This window comes from Microtus pennsylvanicus, chromosome 5 (genome assembly GCF_037038515.1).
Source record: "Microtus pennsylvanicus isolate mMicPen1 chromosome 5, mMicPen1.hap1, whole genome shotgun sequence".
NCBI lineage: Eukaryota > Metazoa > Chordata > Mammalia > Rodentia > Cricetidae > Microtus > Microtus pennsylvanicus.
In genome coordinates, this window is record NC_134583.1 from 126,226,872 (window position 1) to 126,249,823 (window position 22,952).

The 22,952-nt window shown below is 47.2% G+C and overlaps 2 protein-coding genes across 4 annotated transcripts in view; one reads left to right on the forward strand and one right to left on the reverse strand.

Moving 5' to 3' along the window:
* Window positions 1–8,332, forward strand: part of Slk (STE20 like kinase) — a 53,359-nt gene extending 45,027 nt beyond the window's left edge. For both annotated transcript variants that reach the window (XM_075974345.1, XM_075974346.1), the window contains 6 exons: window positions 4–133; window positions 795–919; window positions 1,371–1,559; window positions 2,073–2,198; window positions 3,022–3,135; window positions 4,969–8,332. In XM_075974345.1, the coding sequence (XP_075830460.1) occupies window positions 4–133; window positions 795–919; window positions 1,371–1,559; window positions 2,073–2,198; window positions 3,022–3,135; window positions 4,969–5,115 (831 nt within the window). In that variant the 3' untranslated portion in view covers window positions 5,116–8,332. The remainder of the gene's footprint in view (window positions 1–3; window positions 134–794; window positions 920–1,370; window positions 1,560–2,072; window positions 2,199–3,021; window positions 3,136–4,968) is intronic.
* A 1,701-nt stretch (window positions 8,333–10,033) lies between these two features.
* Col17a1 (collagen type XVII alpha 1 chain) overlaps window positions 10,034–22,952 on the reverse strand; it is a 37,412-nt gene continuing 24,493 nt past the window's right edge. Inside the window, exons 32-52 of one of the 2 annotated variants that reach the window (XM_075975117.1) lie at window positions 22,769–22,804; window positions 20,956–20,991; window positions 20,606–20,686; window positions 19,666–19,701; window positions 18,485–18,538; window positions 18,326–18,367; window positions 18,108–18,161; window positions 17,348–17,407; window positions 16,683–16,733; window positions 16,182–16,304; window positions 15,343–15,480; window positions 14,767–14,829; window positions 14,305–14,445; window positions 13,800–13,889; window positions 13,591–13,701; window positions 12,918–13,064; window positions 12,325–12,681; window positions 11,658–11,795; window positions 11,355–11,417; window positions 11,144–11,224; window positions 10,034–10,832 (exon numbers count right to left, since the gene is read on the reverse strand). In XM_075975117.1, coding sequence (XP_075831232.1) covers window positions 10,780–10,832; window positions 11,144–11,224; window positions 11,355–11,417; window positions 11,658–11,795; window positions 12,325–12,681; window positions 12,918–13,064; window positions 13,591–13,701; window positions 13,800–13,889; window positions 14,305–14,445; window positions 14,767–14,829; window positions 15,343–15,480; window positions 16,182–16,304; window positions 16,683–16,733; window positions 17,348–17,407; window positions 18,108–18,161; window positions 18,326–18,367; window positions 18,485–18,538; window positions 19,666–19,701; window positions 20,606–20,686; window positions 20,956–20,991; window positions 22,769–22,804 — 1,955 coding nt within the window. In that variant the 3' untranslated portion in view covers window positions 10,034–10,779. Of the gene's footprint in view, window positions 10,833–11,143; window positions 11,225–11,354; window positions 11,418–11,657; window positions 11,796–12,324; window positions 12,682–12,917; window positions 13,065–13,590; window positions 13,702–13,799; window positions 13,890–14,304; window positions 14,446–14,766; window positions 14,830–15,342; window positions 15,481–16,181; window positions 16,305–16,682; window positions 16,734–17,347; window positions 17,408–18,107; window positions 18,162–18,325; window positions 18,368–18,484; window positions 18,539–19,309; window positions 19,388–19,665; window positions 19,702–20,605; window positions 20,687–20,955; window positions 20,992–22,768; window positions 22,805–22,952 lie in introns of both variants that reach the window. The other variant, XM_075975118.1, reaches the window with a different exon arrangement.

Sequence of the window (22,952 nt, forward strand, 5' to 3'; positions counted from 1 at the left end):
TAGGAACAAGAATTTGTTCAGAAGCAGCAACAAGAATTAGATGGCTCTCTGAAAAAGATCATCCAACAACAGAAGGCAGAGTTGGCCAATATCGAGAGAGAGTGCTTGAATAACAAGCAACAGCTCATGAGAGGTATGTGAGAGTCCACACTGTGTGTGTGCACAACAAAAATGCCTCAGACGTTGCCTGAGGTGTGCATTGCAGAGTGTCGAGTGCTTTTTCTTTGCTGGGGTGGCCAAGGAAAAGATAAAATAAGAGGTTCTCTTTTTTAAACTTGAGAGATACTGTGAGATATAGCAGAAGTGTCTCTAAAAGTACACTTAAAACATGGATTGGAGATGCAGCTTAGTGGTAGAATATGTACTTAGTGTATACATGGAGCCCCGGATATAGGGGCCTGGCTCAGTTCTCAGTACTTCAAAAACACCCCCCCCCAAAAAACCCCAAATAACCCTACCTAAAAATTAAAATATTTAATCTATCTGAATATAATAACATAGTGAGAAGATGATAGGATGGGATTTTAAGCCCTTATTCCTCCTAACAGATTAATTTCTTTCTTTCTTTTTAAGGTGGGATTTTGGCATTCCTGGTAGGACATTCTTAGTTTAGGGCATTAAAAACAAAAAATGATAATAAATGCTATTTTGCATTGGTAACCTTTTATTTATACCTTAGAATATCTATTTGTGTAAATTAATATATAAAATTCTTTGCTGTAAGTATTAAAATGAAGAGCATTGGACATTAGTTAAAAGAACTAAGTGACATTTTGAAAACCACTTCCTTGCAGCTCGAGAAGCTGCGATTTGGGAGCTTGAGGAGCGACACTTACAGGAAAAGCACCAGCTGCTTAAACAGCAGCTTAAGGATCAGTATTTCATGCAGAGACACCAGCTGCTTAAACGCCATGAGAAGGTGAACGAAAGGGAAATTTCTTCAGTTGTTTGTTCGTTTTACTTTACAAAGTTATTCAGTTTTGTAGCTTAATTTCTTAGAGAATAGATTCTTTGCTTTATTTTTTTTTACCTTAAATTTTTTTGAGTTTGAGTACTTGATTATAATCTTTATGTTGATTGTAAACTTTTCTATCAATTACAATGTTTTAAAGACCTTATAAATGGTCATATTCATCTTGTGTCTTCCTGGTTCCAATGTAATTCAAGTATCTTAGTAACATTTCTTTCCTGAACACTGCTGTCATTAATAACTTTTCCTATAAATTATTTTTGCCTAATATTTTGTTGTTCATTGTACAGCTAGAGGGTACCTATGAGAAACAGTAACAGATGCCATCTTGGAATATGTCTGTGGGTGCTGAGAGTTAGGTTGTATCTGCAACTGTTCAAGTCTGTTTAAATCTTCTTAGGAAACAGAACAAATGCAGCGTTATAATCAACGGCTTATTGAGGAATTGAAAAACAGACAGACTCAGGAACGAGCGAGACTGCCCAAGATTCAACGAAGTGAAGCCAAGACACGAATGGCCATGTTTAAGAAAAGTCTAAGAATTAACTCAACAGCCACACCAGATCAGGATCGTGAAAAAATTAAACAGGTACTTAAGAGATAATTCTCTTCTTTTTCAGGGTTTAACAAAGTTGAATGACCTTTAAAAGTACCTCATAATTGGGTTTAGACATTTAGTCTCACCTCGGGATTGTTATTTTAACTTTCTGGGATGGGGCAGGGTGCTTGTTATGTACCAACTTAGTCTTCCCTGTTTGGGACCATAGAGGGCAAAGTCATCTCTCCCTTGACAGTTCTTAGACCATGGAGTGAGATGACTTGGACAACTTTGAAGTAGGAACCATGTCCGGCTGTGGCACTTCTGCGGCAGCAAATGATCTTCTGCTGCTGGAGATCATTAAGCCATTAGAGCACGGAGGCCTTGACCAGAGGTCATTTCCTCTCCCTTTACCTAGGTCTTAGAGGTTTGAGTTACAGCGTAGGATTACAGCTTTAGTTTACTGTTTTTTAAGCTTTGTTAAATTGATTAATTATACCTCTAGAGTATGTACAGATTACCCTGCTTCCTATCTAAATTATTTTTTGTTTTTCTTATTTATAGTTTGCTGCACAAGAAGAAAAGAGGCAGAAAAATGAGAGAATGGCTCAGCATCAAAAACATGAGAGCCAAATGCGGGATCTCCAGTTGCAGTGTGAAGCCAATGTCCGAGAACTACATCAGCTGCAGGTTAGGTTCTGGAGCCTGACAACGGAATGCGTGGTGGCCGGGTAGCTTATACCACTGATGTGGAGAAAATAAGACCAACCAGAATTTGCTGCATAGGAAAGGGACAGAGCATTGATGCCTGGCTGCTGCATGGGCTCAAGGGAGAGCCGTGCAGTGCTGTGGACCCTTGTTTTTATTCCATGTGATTAAGGTGAATGTAAGCATGAGCTAAATTAAAACCTGAGAAAGCATCATCAAATATGCTTTTTATTATTAAATCATGGTGTGTTTAAGATTCTGAATTTATTTATTTTTTAATTTAAAAGGATTTGGCTGATTTTTTTTTCTGGTTTTGAGAAAAAAAAAAAGGTAAACATTGGGAAATTTTTTCAGTAGGAAATTAGACCTTAGAGAGGACTGTTTTTGGAATTCATTTGAAATGTACAGCCCATCTAGTGAGTGCCCGAAATGTTTACACTTTCAGAGGTAACTTTGATGTTCTGTATACTTGGTTAATTTACTGGAGTAGAATACTTACTAATTCCAAATCTTTTACCAACTGGAAAAGCAAAAGCCCAATGTATTTCTACTTAAGTTCTTTCTTATATATGATATTTGGGTTTTTTTGCAAGAAGATATAAAAGTTTCAAAAACAGTGAAGGTATTTATACACTTATAAAACAGATGATTTCATAACTCTTGGCACTTAGTTTTTAAAGGAGAATTTGAACTTCCATAACAGCATGATATCTAATCAACAATTTGCTACTTTGGAGGAACATATATCTGTTAAAAATCGCTCCATTGACCCGAAAAAAACCTTTAATACCAACTTTATTTTCAGAATGAAAAATGCCACCTGTTGGTTGAACATGAGACTCAGAAACTGAAGGAGTTAGATGAGGAGCACAGCCAAGAGTTAAAGGAGTGGAGAGAGAGACTGAGACCGAGGAAGAAGGTGATTTAAAAGCTGTCCTACAGCGCTGTGTGTGGTTCGCCCATTCCCTGCCTACTGGTTCTGTACTTTCTTTGTATCAGGTGCAGTGACATGATGGATACGGAGATGAAAAGACAATATCCCTATTCCCAAAGTCCAGGATCTGTGAGAAGTGATTCCAAGTTGGGGGGACCCTTGCTGGGGATAGGTTAGAGCGTGACGCAGGGGAGCAGAGTGCATGAGCACAGGAGAAGGAGGGCTGAAATCTCTGTGAGGAGGCTTAAGAGGTAAAAGCTGGGTGGGCTATGAACCATTAATAATAACTTGCAGGCAGGTGGGTAGATTGGAAAGGAATGGGACAAGCAGAGAAAATAGAATGAGCAAAAATACTGCATGTGGAAAATTACCAATAGTTCTTTCCCCTTGCAGAGTAGTCAGGGAGGAGTGCAGGAAGAAAGCAGTGAGGGCTGAGTCTGCCCGGTGCAGCTGAAGCTACAGTAGCACGGCTCTTGAATTAACTTAAGATACAAAGCATAAGAATGTCTTATTTCCTCTTTTCTTCTATTTCTCTTGTTTGTAACCAGTTTCCCTGCTGACCTGATTTCATGAATTAACCACTGTATCTCTGGCTGTTACTCTATTGTCCACTTCCCTTTGTTAACCCTTAAGACATCAACATTTCTTTTTGTGAGCTTTCTTCCTGCTGTACATCTCAGTGACATGGGACATGCCTTAAGTCCAAGGTCCTCCTCAGTTACATGATGAATTTGAGGTTAGCCTGGCTACATGAAACCCAGTCTCAAAAAGAATGAGAAAAAACAAGTTAAAAGAGGTGATGTCCATATAGCAGGGCCTCAGCACTTGAGGCCATAGGTGGTTATATTGCTGTGGCTGTTCATTAGTGCCATGACTATTGCTATTCTGAATCAGGGTTTGCTTGTATCCCATGTTGGCCTCAAGCTTGCTGTGTTCCTGCCTTAGGCTCCCGGGCACTGAGACTACAGGCATGCCCACTACATCCAGCTCATTGGTTTCCTTACTGTCAGTTTGAACTTTTCACTCATTTCATTTTCTTGGTGTTCTAGTCTTCCTCATTTCATCTAGGCCTCTTTTCCAGTGTCATTGTATCTCTGAGGTCCTTGTTTCTTCACTTGATTCCCATCTCAAATATTCTTTATCCTGGCTTATTTATTTTTCGTTGTTATAGTCTTCATCACCAGATATATTTCTTGTCTTATTTCATGAGAATATAAGCTGCTTAGAAAGCAGGGAATTTCTCTCTTTGTTCGCTGACCTGTATCTTGGTGTTAGGGGAGTTCTTGGAATGCTCTGAGTGACTAGTGCACAGCTGTTGAAGATAATGGAGAACGTCAGCTCAGCAGACTTCAGAGTGAACTCAGTATTGATGTCACCTTTCCTTCCTCCAGTAGCCCCACCAGCATGACGTGTGTATTCTCTTTCCTGTTGCCGAGCTTGCTCAACCATGTCCTCATATATCTACTGACCCTAGTTCCCTCCTTATTCTTACTTGCTGGCTGTTGCCAGTTATCCTCATGAACATCTGAAGATGTCATAAAGGTGTTGATAAATTTCAGTTCCATCAAGTATAACAAATCCTTGCTATGTTTGATGTTCACATGGCATGCTAACAAGGTAAGTTAGGCAGTGCCTTTCTTCTATAGCAGAGGACTAACTGAACTGAGTCTTGAACCTGTGACCATGGGAAGTATGTGGTCTTAACTATTGAATAAAATGTTTGGGGTTAGTAGGTTTAATCTTGGCTATCAGAGTAAATCCTGATTTCCATGTACAGTGTAAAGCAGTGCATAATTGTTTGTCTCTTCTTTTTTTAAGACACTGGAAGAAGAGTTTGCCAGGAAACTGCAGGAGCAGGAAGTGTTTTTTAAAATGACTGGGGAGTCCGAATGTCTTAATCCGTCAGCACAGAGCCGTATCTCCAAGTTCTACCCTATTCCCACCTTGCATTCCACTGGGTCATAGCGACAGCAAGCATTCTCTGTCTGGATTTGGCTTCTAAGTGCATCCTTATGTTCTCTTCATCTTCCACAGCACATGTGACTCACAAAGACAATCACCTGTCCATCTTGGTGGTTTTGAAAATTGGTTTTTTGGATTTTTTTTTGTTAAGCAAACAAAGATGAAGGGCAAATGAACTAAGACAGATGCTGGGCCATGTTGGCAAGTAGCATCTTGCAGTAATTCCCTAAGGTGATTTTGTATATTGACCTTAAATATTGTATTCTTTAGACATAGTACTGAAAAACTGCCAGAGAAATGTTTAAAGTTATTTGGGGGAAAAAAAACCAAACCTGTTACATCACTAAGTATTAATAAATATTGTTTTACTTGATTTCTCAATGATGCTAAATTCTATAGTTAAGATTATGCTGTAGAATTGGAGTGATTTTCTTTTGGTAAACCAACTATTATTAAAAAGCCATGAGCTACAGAAATATGTTTATTGATTCAATACATAGATATATTTTTTATCATTAAGCAGGATCAAAGTCTTTTAAAAGAGAAAGGTTATTTCAGTAATTTGTCACAAACATTAGCCTGTGTGGGCAGGAACAATAATGAGGTGCTAATTTTATTAAGATAGTGCCTAAAACACTAAATTTTAATCATATATAAAATGGGGTTTTCGTTTTGATCAGCAGGAACAAAATACCCTTCTCACTGGTGGACATTACTGTTTTAAAAATGTGTTTATATTGCCATTTAATATTCATCCTAAAACAAAGGTTGTACAAAGTATGAAAAGATGAATGAACTAGCTTTAAAATGTGCAGATTGAACTTAACAGAGCTCACCACACTGTCATATCACAGACTGAGCTCGCCCACGTCAGAAGCCTCTGTCTCAGAAGTTCTATTTCTCAGTGATGCTTAGGGGCCTCTGTGCCCCTAGCTGCAGTCACAACTACAGTTCTGAAGCTAGTCTTAGAAGAAGCGTTGTCCACAAAGGATTTCCATTCAGTATGAGATACACATGCAAAGTGACATTGTTAAGGTTTCAAATGAGGTTACTCAAGTGCGTTTCGGTTTCATTTTGTTCCATGTTTAAATTAATTTCTTTGAGTCGGAAAAGCCTGAAACCTTTATCATGTGGTTGCTGGTACATGTGCTCATTAATGAAGTGTTCACTCTTGGTTCCTTCTGAAGCTCAGAATCAGTATTATAAACAGCACTTTTGTGAATGATGCTTGCTGCCTGCTATTGGCAACCTGTTCTCTTCTAAGAGTGCTAGGTACCAAACTGTAAACGTTTCAGTTTTTAGTTATATTTTGAGGTTGGTGGAAAAATAGAACTGTCAATGTAATGTGGAAACACCAGTTTATTTAAGGAAATGTTGATGTCTGTAGTACTTTGTTGCCGTTTATTTGAAAACTCTGGATGCTGGACTTTATCTGGTTTAAAAATGCATGTGTAATTTTAACTTTATAATTATTTTGACAAGCTTAATTTTCTTGGACAACCTTGTAGGTAGCCTTAACTTTCAGCCAATTTTGTTTTTATATAAATATATATACGTATATATTATAATGTATGGTTGTAAATTCATACACTTAGCACATGAATGTGTTACTGTATACAGAATTCTTAATGCTTTATTTTCAGATGCTGGGTTGAAAACTGTTTGAAAGCCTTTAAATATATCTTTATAAAGTATGATGGAGATTGTTTATATTGTTATGATAAAAGACAGAATTATGTTGCCCAGTGTATTTAATGATTTATTTGAAGAGGGAGAGGGGAGGAAAGCTCTTATACACCACTTTCTCCTTTGAATTTTTCAGCTTATTGGATTTTTATAAATGAATACTCCAGTCAATGGGCTTTATTTTCAGTATCATTTAGGTAATTGTAGACATGGTTTGGTCTGAGTATCTTTCCTTCCTGTTTGTATTCAGCTTGATATTTAGAGCATTGTATCTGGAATGCAGGCTGGAGGGGTTGTCTACCTGAAGCCTGCTCTCTGAGTTCTCCTGTGGGTGCAGGGACTGCCCTGTGCTACACTTGTAGAGGGGACACTCCTCTCCACACTTCAGGTTATATAGAGAGAGTGTTTTGTTACAGAACATGCTGTTTCTAAACTTGTGCTTCCTTTAAGACCATATGCCAGTAGATAACAGTGATCATTCTTTGCTGGGTGAAGTATAGGTGGGGAGTGGCTGAGGGCATCGCCTTCTTTGAATCTGAGAGTGCAGTCAGTCCATCTGCTGATGAAGTTGTTTGGTTGCTGTGGCAGAATGCCCCATTCAGCGCATAAAGGGAATTCTCCATGCAGTCGCCTCCCCTTTCCCTGCATGCTTTGGCCACACCACACCTCCACCCACCACACTTCTGCAGGTCCAGCTCCTAGAGCTCAAGCGCAGGGTTTCCGCAGACCTGTTGACCCCCAGGCTGTGGGTTGCTGAATTAGCTGCTGCTTTAGTTGGAGTCACAGTAAGCTCTTTCTTACCCTTTTCTGTGGGTGAGGAGCAAATTTAGAGTGCTTTTATTTTGTTGAAAATATTGGAACCTTCCCACATGCCAGGACATGGCAGATTGTAACTAAGTAAGAAGCAGAACCGGAGCTACCTCTAAGCAGTGTTTCTCAAGCACACGCTCTCAGGCACGTGAGACCTTCCCCGTGGAGGCTTCTCTGATTTCTTGAGCATCAGCACGTCTCAGAAGTAACTTTTTTTGTGCTCTTCCAGGTCCCCTGTACCCTCATACTTTCCCCATTCCACACTGTGCTAATTATATGAACAGAGACTCTTCTAAGAAGCCAAATTTGGCCAAATTAATAGCTAGAGATACTGCAGACCGCCCGGCATGGGAACTGCAGTTGAAGAGGTGTCAGTTTTAATGGCCTTCTGGTTCTTTCGGGAAATGGTCTTGTAGGACACGGGTGATATTTTCAGTGTGTCTCTTACATCAGAGGCAACAGTTAATGCCTCTGCTGTTGCTGTTCTTTGGCTGACGTAGTTTTAATAATGCTTGAAAATTTCTGCTACAAAGCTTGGAATAGAGTTGACCAGTTTCAAATGTTGGCTGCAGCTTAAAAATGTGATTCTTTGCAGTGTAATAAGTTCACAAGCTAAATTTTCGAAGAGAATTTCATTTCACGTTATGCTTCTTGTATACTTGGGATTAGAAACATACCTTTTCAATCACGGGATTGTCAAACAATAAAGTTATTTCTTAATCTATTTTGGGAAACATTTTTTTTTTTAAATTAAAAGAGAATCTTAGGAATGAGATTGTCCTGCTGAGACACTTTGCAGGTCTGTCCCCCCTGCCTTTTTGGTCCTACTTACATTTTTTAAACTTGCACTTTCTTAGTCTTCTGACATTCTGTGTTTATCATCGATCCTAGGCATCTGTGGTAGTCTCTCCCTCCTGACAAATGTAATTTCTAACTTGCTGATAAGTACCTTCCAATATGCGGACTCCTGGGAGGAACTTCCAATGTCTGTGTTCACATAAAGTGTGTGTGTGCTTTAATTTCCTCTTATTGGGATAGAGTATTTGTTTGACCAAGTGTTTCAAATCCAATGAAAAATCATATGCTAAAAAGCCTTCTTGTTATTTGTCAATTGATTTGTTCAACACCACTCAGTGGACACTGGCAACCCTGCTTGACATGTGTGCAGCTTGGCTAGAGGGAGGCTGTGATGTCATTTTCTAATCTCAGAGCTGTGCACTACCCAGCTCATTCCTGACCACTGCCTCCTTTCCCAGATGCACTGCTGTCCAGCTGAAGTGTGGCGTGTGTGTGTCTGTCTGAAGAAAGCTGCACAGTTGGGACTTCCCTCCCATTTCTTCTGAGTGTAGAACTCTGTGAAGACTTGGGTGTCTTCGTAAAGTCTAATAACAAGGGGACATTTCCTAGGTCTGATTAATCACGATAGCAATCATTAACATGTAATACTTGAGCCCCAAAGTAAAAAGTACTGTTTCAAAAGATTTTCATTATGAAACTGATAAATTCTTTAAAAATTAAAAGATACATTGCATTCATTGTTATCCACAATGGGTATTGTTCCCTGTGGGTGATAAAGCAAGTTATCTGAAATTGTGAAGGCTATATGAATTCATGTGCAGAGATCCCCATGTTGATTCTTATGGGTAGCCATCAGGTTATAACACCAGGCCAGAAGACCACGCAACGTTCTGATGATGTGCTTGCATTGGTGCTGCTGCAGCTGCTTGTGGGAGTGAAACTAAATCGTGTCCTTTCTCTAGGATATGTAAGATAATTCAGGGGAGAGCATAGAAGAGTAAGGAAAGTCATCCCAGAACTTCGGAGGCAGAGGCAGGCAGATCTCTTGAGTTTGAGGACAGCCTGGTCTACACAGAGATGCAGAAGTGAATTTATGTTAATCCCATGCTTGACTACCCAGCAATTGAGAGACACAGCTTGAAACAAATTAACAAATTGCCATTGCCCAAGTGCAGGCTCTTCTGATCTTACCATGCATTTCTTTGGGGTGTCTGATATGTGTACATTTTCCTTAGTAGACATTTTTGTGGTTTATATATTTGGCCTCCAGTCATGCATTAATTGCAAAGAAGCTTGCTAATTTGTTGTGCAAGTGTTTCTATTTCAAGGAACTTAGAAAAAACAAACTTCTTTGTCCGGTGTGTCCAGGTTGAGCTAGTAGCTTCAGATAAAAGTCTGCTTTAGAGCTCTCAGGGATAAAATTTTAAAAGGCAGGGCCTAAAATGTAACCAGTCTTCTCTGCTAATATTTGTAATAAACAGCATTAGAGTCAGACCCAGGTAACCCAGATTCTTTTTTTTTAAACTTTCCTTTTCACATGATTCATAGTAAAAATACTAAAAAAGAAAAAAAAAACCTTTAATTGAAAATTTTACAATTGAAATGATTTTTCATCTTACAGCTTACATACAAATACTTTTAGACAGTGAAAAGTGCTTAAAAACCAGCTGCACCCATGCCCTTTCCTATGTGCAGAATGGGGTATGGAGGCCATGTTTCCCTTCCTTGTCTGCTGCCCCTCCTGTGCTGTCCGCTGTGGTCTAGTGTGGTGTCATACCGTGACTTCTGGCATGCACAGGGACACAGGCCATAGCTCCAGTGGGAGGTGGTTGGCATCTCTGTTGTGATAACTATCCTTGAAGGAGGGAAACTTCTGGAGAGTGCAGAGTGAGCAGGGAAGGAACTGGAAGCACAGCCTTGGTAACAGTGACCAGAAACCATCAAGTGTCACCCCCGCCAAGGCCCCCATTCCTGTTTTCCATTTTTCTGGGCTCATTTTTTTAGGCAAAGCGCCAAGACTCCCCACCCAACATTTATGTACCTGGCTTCTGAGGTTTAGGCCTGAGTTAAGAAGCCAGGGAGCTAAAGAAGCCAGGGAGCTCAGATCTATATAGCAGAGAGGTTAAATCTCATATTAAATTTTGCAGCTATTCTGAAGGCCCACCCAATCAATGAAGCTGTTTCCAACTGTGTGTCTTTGAACTTTCTGTATGCATATATTTTGTTCCAACTAGAACAAGTGTTGCTAGGTGACTTGGTCTCAACAAGATGTGAACCAGATCCAGTTTTCACCCACAGGGGATACTTGAACACAGACACCCGAGAATATTTCAAGAACTGGTCCAAGAACTCGGTGGTTCAGCCAATTGCAACTTATGGCTTGACGGCAATACTTCTCCTCCTCCTCCCAGTGTAGACTTGGTCGCCTGAAAGTCCAAAGATGAGTAGGGGTTAAATATGTCATGTCCTATGAGGACCAGTGATACCAACAATGACGGCTAAAAGTGGCTTGAATAGTTAATCCTTTGTAAAACAACTTATTTTCAAGTAATTTGCCCTATTTTGTTGCCAGGTTCTTTCTCACTCTGCGGCAACTCTCTGGTCTTCCTCCTCAGTTGTGCTAAAAATACCTTTTTATGCATAAGTTTTTGTTTGAATTTCTCAGACTAGCTTGGAAGCAAATTACTTTTTCTCTGCTGAGCCCCAGAACCTCAGAAGCCACAAGATTCGGACTTACCCTTGTCTCCTTTCTCTCCTTTTTGCCCTCGAGGGCCAGGTGGCCCAGGAGGTCCTCGTTGTCCAGCAAGGCCCCTGTCACCTAGAAGCACAGAGAAGATGTGACAAGTATGAATACAAGGCTAAAGGTGTGGCACAGTGTGGTACCAGCAAAGGTGCTACTACTTCTCAGTAAGAGGTGGTCATTACACACAATTCTCGTTGCCACTTACCTTTGGGTCCTGGGGCGCCCGCCTCTCCCTTTTGCCCAGGTGGGCCTGGAATAGCTCCGTAAGCTGCAAGGAAGGAAAGAATCTGGTTTTAGGCTAGAGGTTGCCGGAGGTTTGGGAGGTCGAGCCGTTTGTTCAGAGTGACACAGATAGTGGAATCTGGGTTTGTACAGGGAAGTGGAGCTGGCTTCATGGTTCTGGAATCTCAGCTATGGGGAGAAGGAGGCATTTGTGTGTCGGGTCCCTTGTGAGACTAAGCAGCAGGCTGGGGAGACTAAGCTGGGGAAGCCGTGAGGGCATGCTTACTCCGGAAGAAGTCCATGAGGTCCTGTGTCACATTGCTGTAGGCAGAGAAGACCTTGCTGATGCCAGGAGGGCCCTGGGGCCCAGGCACGCCTGGTGGGCCCTGGACAGTGTAGGCCATCCCTTGTAGCAGGCCTTGACCTGCAGAACACCGGGATGCAGGTGTAGGAAGCAGATACCACTGCACAGTGGTAAGCTGCAGCAGAAGGGTAGTATCCTCAGACAGCCTCGCTCAAAGCAGCTAAACCTGAGCAAACTGCCCTGAGGAAGAAGCCCTGCAGCTTCCTTCTCTGTTCTTTGAGACTGGCCTAGCCTGTGTGACATTCCTCTGGGGCATTTGGCCCGCAGACCTGTGCTGATAACTAGAGGGAGAAAGGACTTCTTGGCTAACAACCGACAAGTTGCATCTCTGTTACTGTCAGACTTGCTCTGAGCAGAATACCAAGCCCTTTGGTGTTCCCTGTTCCCCCACAGCTCGGGTGTCAGTACTGGGGTTCCTTGCACTGAGATGGTGGAGACTTAGGATGAAGTCTCCTCTCTTTCAATCCCTGCTCATCTGATTCTAGTTTCTATCTCCACATTCATTAAAAACAAGGGCCAGTTTGTGAGGACTATGTACCAAGAAGCACTCATGCTCCCCCCACTCTGAGGTCCAAGGGTTCCAACTTACGCTGCATGCTCTCAGACACCCGCACTGCCAGCTTGTTATAATCCAGGTCTCCAGTGAAGCCATCCCGGAACGAATCGCCATTGGTGCCATATATGCCACCTGCAGCTGCCCCATAGCCTCCGCCTGGGCCGATATCGGTACCATAGGGACCCCCATCTCCTGCACCAAAGGCTCCACCCTCACCCAGGGAGCCTCCATTGGCTCCCCCTATTCCTGTGGAAGAGCCGTAGGAAGTGTCTCGTCTGGCAGAGGAGCTGCTACCCCAGCTGTAGTTCTCTCTTAAGTGACCATTTCCAGGTGGTCCCTGGGGCCCTGGAGGGCCTGGAGGGCCAACGATGAAGCTACGGACATCAGGACCTGTGGGGTAGGAAGATGCATTAGCCCAGATTGTAATGGACAAAAGACTTGGGGGCTAGGGGGTCTCTGGAGTTTGAATAAAATCCCTTAGTGACAGAGTACATGTACAGAAGAATGCAGCTGAGCAGAGGAACTGATTTGCACTGCTGACAATCCTGTGCCTACTGCGCCACTTAAAGGAGGAATGAAGGCCTAGAAGGGGGCTCACAGGAGGCAACCAATGTCAAGGCACCTACTTGTGAGGTAGTTAATCAGCTCGCTGCGGAAGTTGTCGCTGTTTTCAGCTGCATAGGTAGCCAGAGCTGCTGAGACACCTGGGGGCCCTCGAGGACCTGGGGGTCCAGGAGGGCCTGGAGGGCCTGCGATGGAGGACAATCCAGCAGCTGGGTGGGAGGAGAGGGAATGAGAAAGGTCAGGGCAGAGCCAACTAGATGCTCCGTTTTCCCTTGGCCTACTGTGGGCCCTCCATGGATGGAGGGAAGGAGATGGGAAGGGAGGGTGGAGTAGAGGAGGGTGGGGGATGCTTACTGGGTCCCTTGCATGCAGGAGGAGAAAGGACCAGGTGTCCCCTTTCTGACATCATTTGGGGATAGCTGCTTCCAAGGGGCCCTTCTACCCCACAACCCACATCCTGTTCTCCTAGGCCTTCACTACCAGGCGTTAGAACCCTTATTCCTTGACTGATCACACGGCTCATGAGTTCTGCAAGGGCTACAGTTAAGAGCCCTTTTTCTTCCCCTGCCATGGCTTGTGACCCCCTTCAAGCCCCAGGCTGCATCCCTGTGCATGCTCCTTTGGGGAATGGCACATTGATTCAGTTCTCTATGGTGGCCCTAGCGAGGATTAGGGATGCCTGCGGGGTCAGGCCGCAGCCCTCTGCCCTCCTCTCCCTGCTCCCCAGTGTCCTACTGTGCAAGTAGGATGAGAGGTCCTCCACGCTGATGCTGGACCACGCACTGCCTGGCATCCCTGGTGGCCCAGGTGGTCCTGGAGGCCCAATGATGTTCCTATAGTCAGACCCTGGGACATGGATGGACAGTAAGAAGTCAGTCACAGCCTGAGCCAAAGGTTCAGTTTCCACCCCAACCCTATAGATGGAAGTCCCTGTTTGGCCTTACCTCGGAGCATGGTGAGTAGCTCCTCATAGGATGTTCCTGGCAGGCCAGGGGGGCCTGGTGGGCCAGGATGCCCAAAACTGATTCCAGAACCTGGGGAACAAGGTCTCAAGTTGTTGGGGACTCACATGGGACAGGGGAGCTCAGATACAAATGACCTGCTGGGGAGGAGAGCAGATAGCAATCTGGACTGAAGTGGGGTCTGAGGAAGGGAGAGAAGGGGGTCGGAAAGAAGATGCATAGGAGAGAGATGTACAGTCTGGGCAGTGACGCCCAATGGGGAGGGCACTGAGCAGAGCATGGGGCCACACTGCTTGATGGCTGCTGGATGTGGAATGTGCACGCATAAACAAGTGTGCTCATGGCTCAGACTTGCTCTGAGCAGCCCTGGAGACTGCAGTCCCTGCAGGGGTCAGTGCAGCTGGCAAGGGGGGGAGGAGGGGTCAGTGGGGCCATCTCAGTGACACTGGATGCCTAGTCATCATCCTGTGCCCTTCTGACCACTCACTTGACATATAGTTGAGAATGTGTCTGCTAAGTTCTCCGTAGTCCAAGGACAGGAGGGACCCATCTCCACCGACTCCTGGTGGCCCTGGGGGACCCGGGGGGCCCGCCAGGTGCTGCCGTAGGAACTGCCACACATCATTCCCTGGAAAGGAGAGGGTATGCTTTATGGATCAACCCAGAAGCCCAGTCAGATCCACCTGCTCAGCCTGGCTCCCAGTATTGGGTCTTGGTCCTTGGGGGACACACAGGCTGGGGGTAATCAGCCTACTTCTGCGTGTCTGCAGTGGAGAAGGTGGGAGATTCACTCTCCCATGATGCATTTGTGACCCAGCACGTGAGGTGGGACAGTGAGTGTCACAGAGGACTTGCAGGCCTTACAGAGCTCAGCCTGGGACTGGTGCCCACCAAGTGAGGTCGGAATAGAGCAAAGAGACCCCACTCTAGCCCACGGTGGGTGACTCACGTCGCAGCATGGCCAGGATCTCTTCGGAGGAGGCAGAGGACAAGCTGACTCCGTAGCCAGAAGCTGTGGGAAGAAGACCTCAGGTTACCCCCTTGGTCTCAGAGCAGACCCCCTATGTCCAAACTCTGAAAGTCAAGTCAGCTTGTCATGGTCTTTGCAAAATGAACAGCATTTCATTCTTTGCAAAATGAGTAGCATTTCAGGCTACTTGGGAGGCCAGAAGAGGCGGGGTGGAGACTCTGGCTTTTTGTAGGGAATGCCATGTTCTAGAATATGCTTTAGCCTAACTCCTACTAGATACTGTCAAGCAAGGGTCTCTTCTTGTGAGCAGAGATGGGCCTGTACTTGGGAGCATGCTAGTCAAATGCATTTCATGCCTGCTCCATCATGTCTGTTCCCAGCAATACAATGTTTGCTGAAGCTGGGCCCTGTGACCCAACTACAACGAATGTGGAATGAAAGGTTATATAGTCAGGGGACGGGTGTGACACCCAGTGAATTGAGAGATGAGGTTCTGGGATCTGTGGTGATGCTTTAGGAGGAGGGTATCAGAACACTGAAGGCTGACAGACTTACTCCGCAAGTAGCTCACCACCTGGCTTGCCAGCTGGGAGTAGTCGAAAGTCTCTCCTGTGATGGTGATGGCAGGCCCTGGAGGACCTGGTGGGCCTGGAGGACCCTGGACTCCAGAGAGATAAGACCTGATGCTGTCACCTGCCAACAAAGGAACGAACAGTCAAGCTTGTGGCCAAGAGCATCTAGCCTCCCTGTGGTCACAGGCGGAGGAGAGAAAGTCTGTCCTGGTCCACACAGGGCCTGAGCCATGGCCAGCAGGGGGCCTGGACTGCTTGGGTTTTTTTCTAAATTGATATTTATTGAGCTCTACATTTTTCTCTGCTCCCCTCCCTGCCTCTCCCCTCCTCCCTTCAGACCTCCCACAAGGTCCCTATGCTCCCAATTTACTCAGGAGATCTTGTCTTTTTCTACTTTCTACTTCCCACGTAGATTAGATCTATGTAAGTCTTTCCTAGTGGCCTGGACTTCTTTACTGTTGATAGAGAACCCGAGGCTGAGGCCTGCGCTGTCCATGAGGGTTTGGGCCGATAAGACTCTCTAGTCAGCCATCCGTGTGATACATTGCTCAAACACAGCATGGGAGGGGTATGAGCACTTTTGAAAATGTGTGTGCACGTGCATATGTGTATCATTTCCGTGCAAGTGTGTAGTATGCGTATATAGATCTCCAGGTAGGATGAAGACGCAGCATATTTATGGACAGGTATGTTGGCCAGCTCTCGGACCTGCAGGCAAGACTACTTCAGGGGTGGAAGACATGGGCCTACCACGTAGATGACTACCCAAACACTCCTTCTTCTCCCTCAGTCTCCTTCCCAAGGTGGGTGTCGGGCACTCACTCTGCATGTACTCCGCGATGTAGTGCTGGATGTCCTGGCCAGAGCTACTGAGGGAGCCTGGAGGCCCAGGGGGCCCAGGAGGCCCAGGCGGGCCCTGCATGTACGTAGTACTGGATGATCCACCTGCAGGGAGGAGAAAGGGTCCTGACTAGGTTTCTTTACTCTGGGTGCTGACCCAGGGCAGACATGCCCTTTCCTTCCGCAGTCTCTCACCACCTCACAGCCTCCCTTCTCTCAGACCACCTGTAGCACTCAGGGCCTGCTGCATTCTCAGCTTTTTGGTCCCCAGGCACAGTCTGCTACCTACAGATGTGCATGCACCTTTTCTTCCATCCCCCACAAGCTTGTGGCCTCCTTAAAGGTAGCTCATGTAGAGCCTCTGAGGAGCTACAGAGTTACCATGGAAATCAGAGATGAGATGAACGGAGGGATCAACATCCCTCACTGGACCCCCCAGTCTCACTTGGAGATGGAAGAACTTTATTCTCTTTTAGTTCTTACCATAAGAGTGACCACCAGGGATGCCAGGAGTACCTGGGACACCAGGATCACCTGCAATCCAAACCGAGAAGCCCTGTTTGTACCACCTCCTCCAGGCCTAGTAAGTTCAGCACCCTTTGTGGGTGGCTCAGCAATCATTCCTTGTCTACTACAATCTTACTTGCAAAAATACCACGTTTCCCTATGGGGAGGCACCCTAAAATCCACAATTTCTGGGTCTGCATCCCTCTCTGAGCAGTAACACACACACATGCAGGCACACACGCATGCACACACACACACACACATCAGCACCGCATTCACAGGGACTCTGATCTACTTGTGTGGATCAAATGCATTCTGAAGAAGCTCAGAGTTCTCGGGGGTCAGCTCTGGCTACCTCGCCCCTACTCCAGGCTGTGTTTGATGTTTGCTGATGTCCTCTGTGGCCCGGAGGGTCTTGCAGAAGGACACCAGACTCTGTGAGAAGGGATGGAGGCTGGCGTTGGAGTAGACAACCGGGGTATCTCCGTCGGGTGGAGACTGCCGGCAGAGTTTCTGACCACCTGCCACTCTCCTCCTCCCATCCCACACTGCAGGATGTCCAGCCTCGTCTAAATGCTTTGGCCACCAGGCAGATGAGCAGAGGACACTGGTCTCTGGGATCCCCGAGACACTGATCTTACCTTGGTCTCCCTTGGGACCTGGGGGGCCAGGTGGACCCGGACGGCCAGAGAAGAGGGTTTCTGCAAGGAAAGAAATAGCAAGAGTGTGGATGAGGCACTTCTGGGGAAGCAGCAGCTGGCACAGTACTGGGCACGCTGTAGATGCTCAGTCAACCTTGTCCTACACGTGTTGGTTTGTAAGATGTTTGCATGCTCAAAAGGTTGGCATGCGAATGAATGGAAAGATGACTAGGTAGACAGGCGGGTAGGAGGGAATGATGGGTGGATGGATTTTCTCCGGGGCCTTGTTCTGGCCTAGTGGATGTTCCGGGTGGATGGATCTTCTCCAGGGGCCTTGTTCTGGCCTAATGGATGTTCTAGGTGGACAGATCTTCTCCAGGGGCCTTGTTCTGGACTAGTGCTTAATCTTAGGTTATTTCCACATATCTTTGTTAACATTGTTGCTCGTATTTGTGTGCCGGCAGCTTTCCTGTTTTATCAACTCTCTGCTCTCTGAGGGCAGGAACCAGGCCTCCTGCTCACCCTAGGGTCTCCCAAGAGCAGTCCTGGCTCTCCCTTCTAATCCGGTTCCCAGTGTAGCTGCGCTGACGGAGCCTATTTCCCCACATGCGGCAGATAAAGGGGGGATTCTGTATTCATTCTCCCCTCAAAATTCAGAATGGGGCAGTCTGGGGAGCCAGTCAGGAAGGTCACACTGCTGAGACCACAGTCAGGCTGGGTCTGAGGGAGGAATGGGTGTGACTGGATGTCCTAAACTTACCTGAGTCAGCCATGAAAGATCCTGGTGGTCCTGGTGGTCCCGGCACACCTTCCCCTAGGGAAAAGAAGCCCAGGACTCAGTAGAGCCAGAGGGTGAGTCAGCTGCCCTCTGTCTGAGGCAGGAGGCAGGGACATTTCTCCTGAGAGCCAGAAGGACAAGGCTCTTGTCTACCACTTCCCCTGTTCTTGTCCTCTCCAGACAAGGACTTCAGTTCTCACCTGGAGGGCCTCTGGGTCCTGGTGGGCCTGGGATGGAAGGCCCTGTAGAAGGCAGAGAAAGTACTAGCCTTAGAGGGCTGGTTAACTCCTGATAGCAGGGTCTGAGCTTCCTCATAAAATGTTCATGTCCCCACCTCCCGAAGATCAACAAGATCTTACCTGGTGGCCCTCGTGGGCCAGGGGGACCAGGGGGACCCCGTAAGTCAACACCTTCTGTAGAGGGAAGCGAATAGAAACCGAAGGCTCTTCACCATGCTTGATCTCTCACCAGGATGGTTGGTGTGGGGGCTGCCACCCAGGCCCTGATTGCACAACACCCCCTAGGACCCCATCTGCTGAGCCGCCCCCAGGTAGAAGCAGGGTAGACTGCAAACTGACGTCAGGGGAGTGGACTTCTGCATCAGCCAACCAGAGCTCAGTCCCCACTTCTGTAGAGCCAGCTGGCAACCTCAGGCAACTTTTCACCCTCTCTCAGTCTGTTTCCCCCAGAAACCAGAGTCACTGAGACCTGCACAGCAGAGGTGCTGGGATGACTCAGACTCAGCAAGATGCCACCAGACACTGAGCCCCTAGTGTATCGACGACATAAGTGTTCAGGGGGTGGCCCAGCTGCAAACCCCCTTGGGTTCTTGAAAGAGCTTTGTGGACAGGAGATCACAAGTGTCAGACCTCTTGTGACTGAGAACCCAAGTCTCCTCATCATAGTTGTCTGAGTCTGGTGACTCCTGCCAACCATACTCACTCCCGAGGTCTGATCTGACCCCAGTCCTGCTGGAAGCCCAATCAGCCGCCCCATCTGCGTGACTGTGCCTCTCACACCAGACAGACCCTGCCATTCTTCCCAGCTTCCATGGCAGAGCATGATCATTGTGACATGAGACTTTGCAATGACTTCACTGGTGCAGCTGCCCAGGCCCTGACACCACTGTCATCTCTTCCATCCCTTCCCCCGCGACACCTGCCCTGGACAGCGGTTGCACTCACGGGCAGAGAGGACCTCGGAGATGGAGCTACCACTGCTTATGAATGAGTCACCAGCAAGTCCTGGCTCCCCTCGTGGGCCTGTCGGGAGGACACAGAGTTAGGGTGCACACTGCCCTCCTCCGGGGTGGGACCAGATACAGGGTAGAGCCTAGTCAAGAAAGGACAGACCTTCTCAGAGAAGTGGGGAGGGATGAGAGGAGTGGCTTCCGCCACGGTGAAGAGCCCGAAAGGCCCTGCTATTTCTTCCAAAGTACACATCTCCCTCTTTATCTAACATCCAGGAACCTCAACCCCACCTGGGAAGAATGTCCCCGCTACTCAGCCCACAGCCTGTGATTTTACAGGATGGGACATACCTTGTTGTCCTGGGAGACCAGCAGGGCCAGCGGGACCTGGAAACAGTAATGAATTAAAAAAATGCTAAATCCCAACCCCACTCTGGGGGTCACAGGAGAAGCGGAGGAAAGGGCAGGGGCTTGGGGATCCACAGGCATCCTCCCAGAGCGTGGACTAGCTGGCTGTGTCGGGACAGATTAGCCGCCAGAGGTCATTCCTGTAAGACTGTGACAGGAAGGGGACCCCGAGGTGGGCAGAGCTGTCTCTTTATTGGCTGGGGACATTATCTCAAATGTCCCCCACTCACTGGAGCATACTTGCATTGGGTATAAATCATGTACTTAATTTTGACATAAGTATTTTAGATAATTAAGACACATAACAAGACAGCAAGGGTTTTGGGGAAACAGGAAACGAATCTCAAGTGCTTGGCTCCCAAGCATTTTGTTTTGTTTCATTTCCGCAGGGTTTTTAATCATCTATTTTATAAGATTATGTAGCTGTAACCACGCGCTCTCACAGGCCCCTGACAGCGGAACTCTTCAATAACGCTGCCACCCCTCACGGCTTTCCCCACTTTTCTGCAGCCGTCTCACGCTGCTGGAGGATTTGGGGATACTTCCCCCTCACAGAGCACTGGCATTTGTGTTTCTAAGAAACAAAGAGTTCAAGAGCCTTCCTTCTGATTGGTCCAGCTATGGGGGCAGACACCCTACCCTGCTGTTGGTTGCTGTGTGACCTTAGGCATGTAATTTACCCACTCTGGTCTCAGCTTCTCATCTGCAGATGCTGAGGATAGCATCAGGGTCCCCGGGTTGTGAGCATGGGCTTTCTGGAGCCCCCCTTTTCTCTCTTCTCCTAGTTCCTGCCCTTGCTGTCAGGATTTGAACAAACGTGGCTAGAATCCATTGCATCCATAACCTGCTGTTGACTGGGGACAGAGCAAGAAGACAGACTGACCTGGAGTCCCTGGAGGTCCTGGGGGTCCCATGGCACCGGGAGGTCCGGGAGGTCCAGGGACAGTGATTGTTGATGACCCCTCTGGAAACAGAAGGGACATGGAACACTGAGCCCCACTCCTGCCCTTCAGCGGGGCCAGCACCCAGTGGGCGGCAGGTGCGGCAGGCAGACTCTGCCTCTTACCCCTCTAGCATTTCCCCCCTTCCTCGTGCTAACCCACAGAGCTCACCTCTGTCCCTCCCTAAGCACCACCCACCTGCTGGCGGCTGACAGGGAGGCCCAGCTAGGTCAGATGGCCCAGGTAGGCCAGGCAACTAGAACTCAGGGAGGGGCTCTCCAGGGCTGCCTACCTGCAGTCATGACTCTGCCCGGAGCACCAGGTTCACCTGGGGAGGACAAGAAGAGTAGACAAGAGGATCAATCAGTGGCTTGATAAACCACTCTCCAAGTTCCTGATTGCGTTGGAGGCCACCTGTGGTCCTCGGGCCTCAGGCTAAAGGGATTTTAATAGTGATGGGAGCCCAGGGAGCTCTGAGCCCAGAGCATCACTGTCTCCCAGAGAAGAGTTTCCTGCAAGGGTATGGAGAGTCCGCCCTTCCATGAGGCCGGCATGGGGCTAACAGGAGACTCATTCTCAACACCTCCGCCCACCTTTTCTTCCAGGAATGGCCATAGGTGGAGAATTTTTCTGAAGGTCAAAGGGTACATAAAAGCCATGATCTTGTATGTACATTCTAGTTCCTGGAGCGTGGGGACGGACTGGCCCGGGGCGAGGGGATGGACTGGCCCAGGGCGAGGGGACCGACTGGGCAGCTCGAGAAGGGTTCTGGCGACTGGCCCACTGGCTGATCCCTAGTTACTTCCAAGGTGAAGAAAATGTAAGTGTGAGTGAAGGTCTCCCAGGGAGAGGACATGGGATTCTGTGTCCACCACTCGTGCCCCTCCCGACTGGATACACCAGAGGAGTAGGTAGGGCACGGGAGAGATCCTGGGGCTGGAGCCAGGCTCAGTGTGAGAGAGCCTGTCAGCCATGTTTGAGGTCTCGAGTTTTACTCAAAGAGCTAAAGAATGTAGCTCCACCGACCAGGGTCCTCCCAGGGACTCTTAGTGAAAGGGTGGCTTTGGTTTCCTCTCATTGCTTTGCTGATGTTCTCCAGCAGGGTGTCAAGGTCACAGCAGGAGAAAGTATTTGAGCTTGTTCTGAGAACACAGCCTAGCGATTGATAACTTTCTCTGTCCTGCATCTCCTTCAAAGAGGTCCTGAAGTCCCCTTGGACAGGAAGTCACGGAGGAAGTCTGTGGTGCTATCCCTAAACCTATGAGGCCTATTGAAGCCACTAGAGACTTGTTGTCCTAGGAAGTATGAACTCAACTGTCATTTTTCTTGGGTTACATTCATTCATTTATTCTCAAAATGACTTTTTGGTTCAACTGCTCATTGGAAATAATAGTTTTTTAATTTTTTTTTCTAGGGTGACCATGAGTACTTGTGGCCAGAGTGTCAGGGTTCAGGAGCATGGAGACAGTGTGTGTCCCTGAGTCCCTGCATGCCTGGCCTTGCTCAGGGCTGGGGTCTGATGGGCAGGACTGAACTGGAGTGTCACCATGTGCCCAGGCGGTACTGCATTGCGCAAACCAGACCCCTTTCAGTCCTTTGACTTTGTTAGCAGGGTGGAAACACCCCTTCCTTCCTGTGTTTCTTCAGACCTGATGTCCTTGGTCACACCTGGCACAGGGTGGAGGATGAGACCAAGGGTGGCTCTAATCTCAGGAAACATCAATCTCAGAAAGTCAGTGGGGATGGAGCCTAGGTGACAGGGGTATTTTAGCGGCAAACAACAAGGGCTTGGAAACCTTGGGGACCAGCAGCTTCCTGTCCTATATCCTGCCACAAGGGCCTGGGAACATGAAGATGAGTCTTAGTCTGAGAAAGGAAGGCTGGTGAGAGCAGGCGCCTGAGGACTCAGGGCCAGGAGGGCTCTGCACGAATGTCAGAGCTCCCACCGTCCCGCCTTCAGTCGGAGCCACTAGATGCCACTGTTGGTCCAGGCTCTGGTCAGAGCAGCCCTCCCTCTTGCCAACCCCTCCCTGCTGTTAAAATGGCTGATGAAAAGAAAAAAAATCCAAAAAAAAAAAAAAACCTTCTTGGGAAAAGTCACATACCTTTAGTCCCCGGTCGGCCAGGGCTACCAGGAAGTCCTAATGTGATTAAACACAAGTCAGTCAGGATGACCAAAGCCTGGCAGGCAGTTGTGAGTGTCTGCCCTCCCTCCCTCTCTTCTCTCTGGCAGTAGCCAGCACTCTGCCTCTCAGCCAGGCCACTCTGGCTGCCTGATCGAGGCAGCGG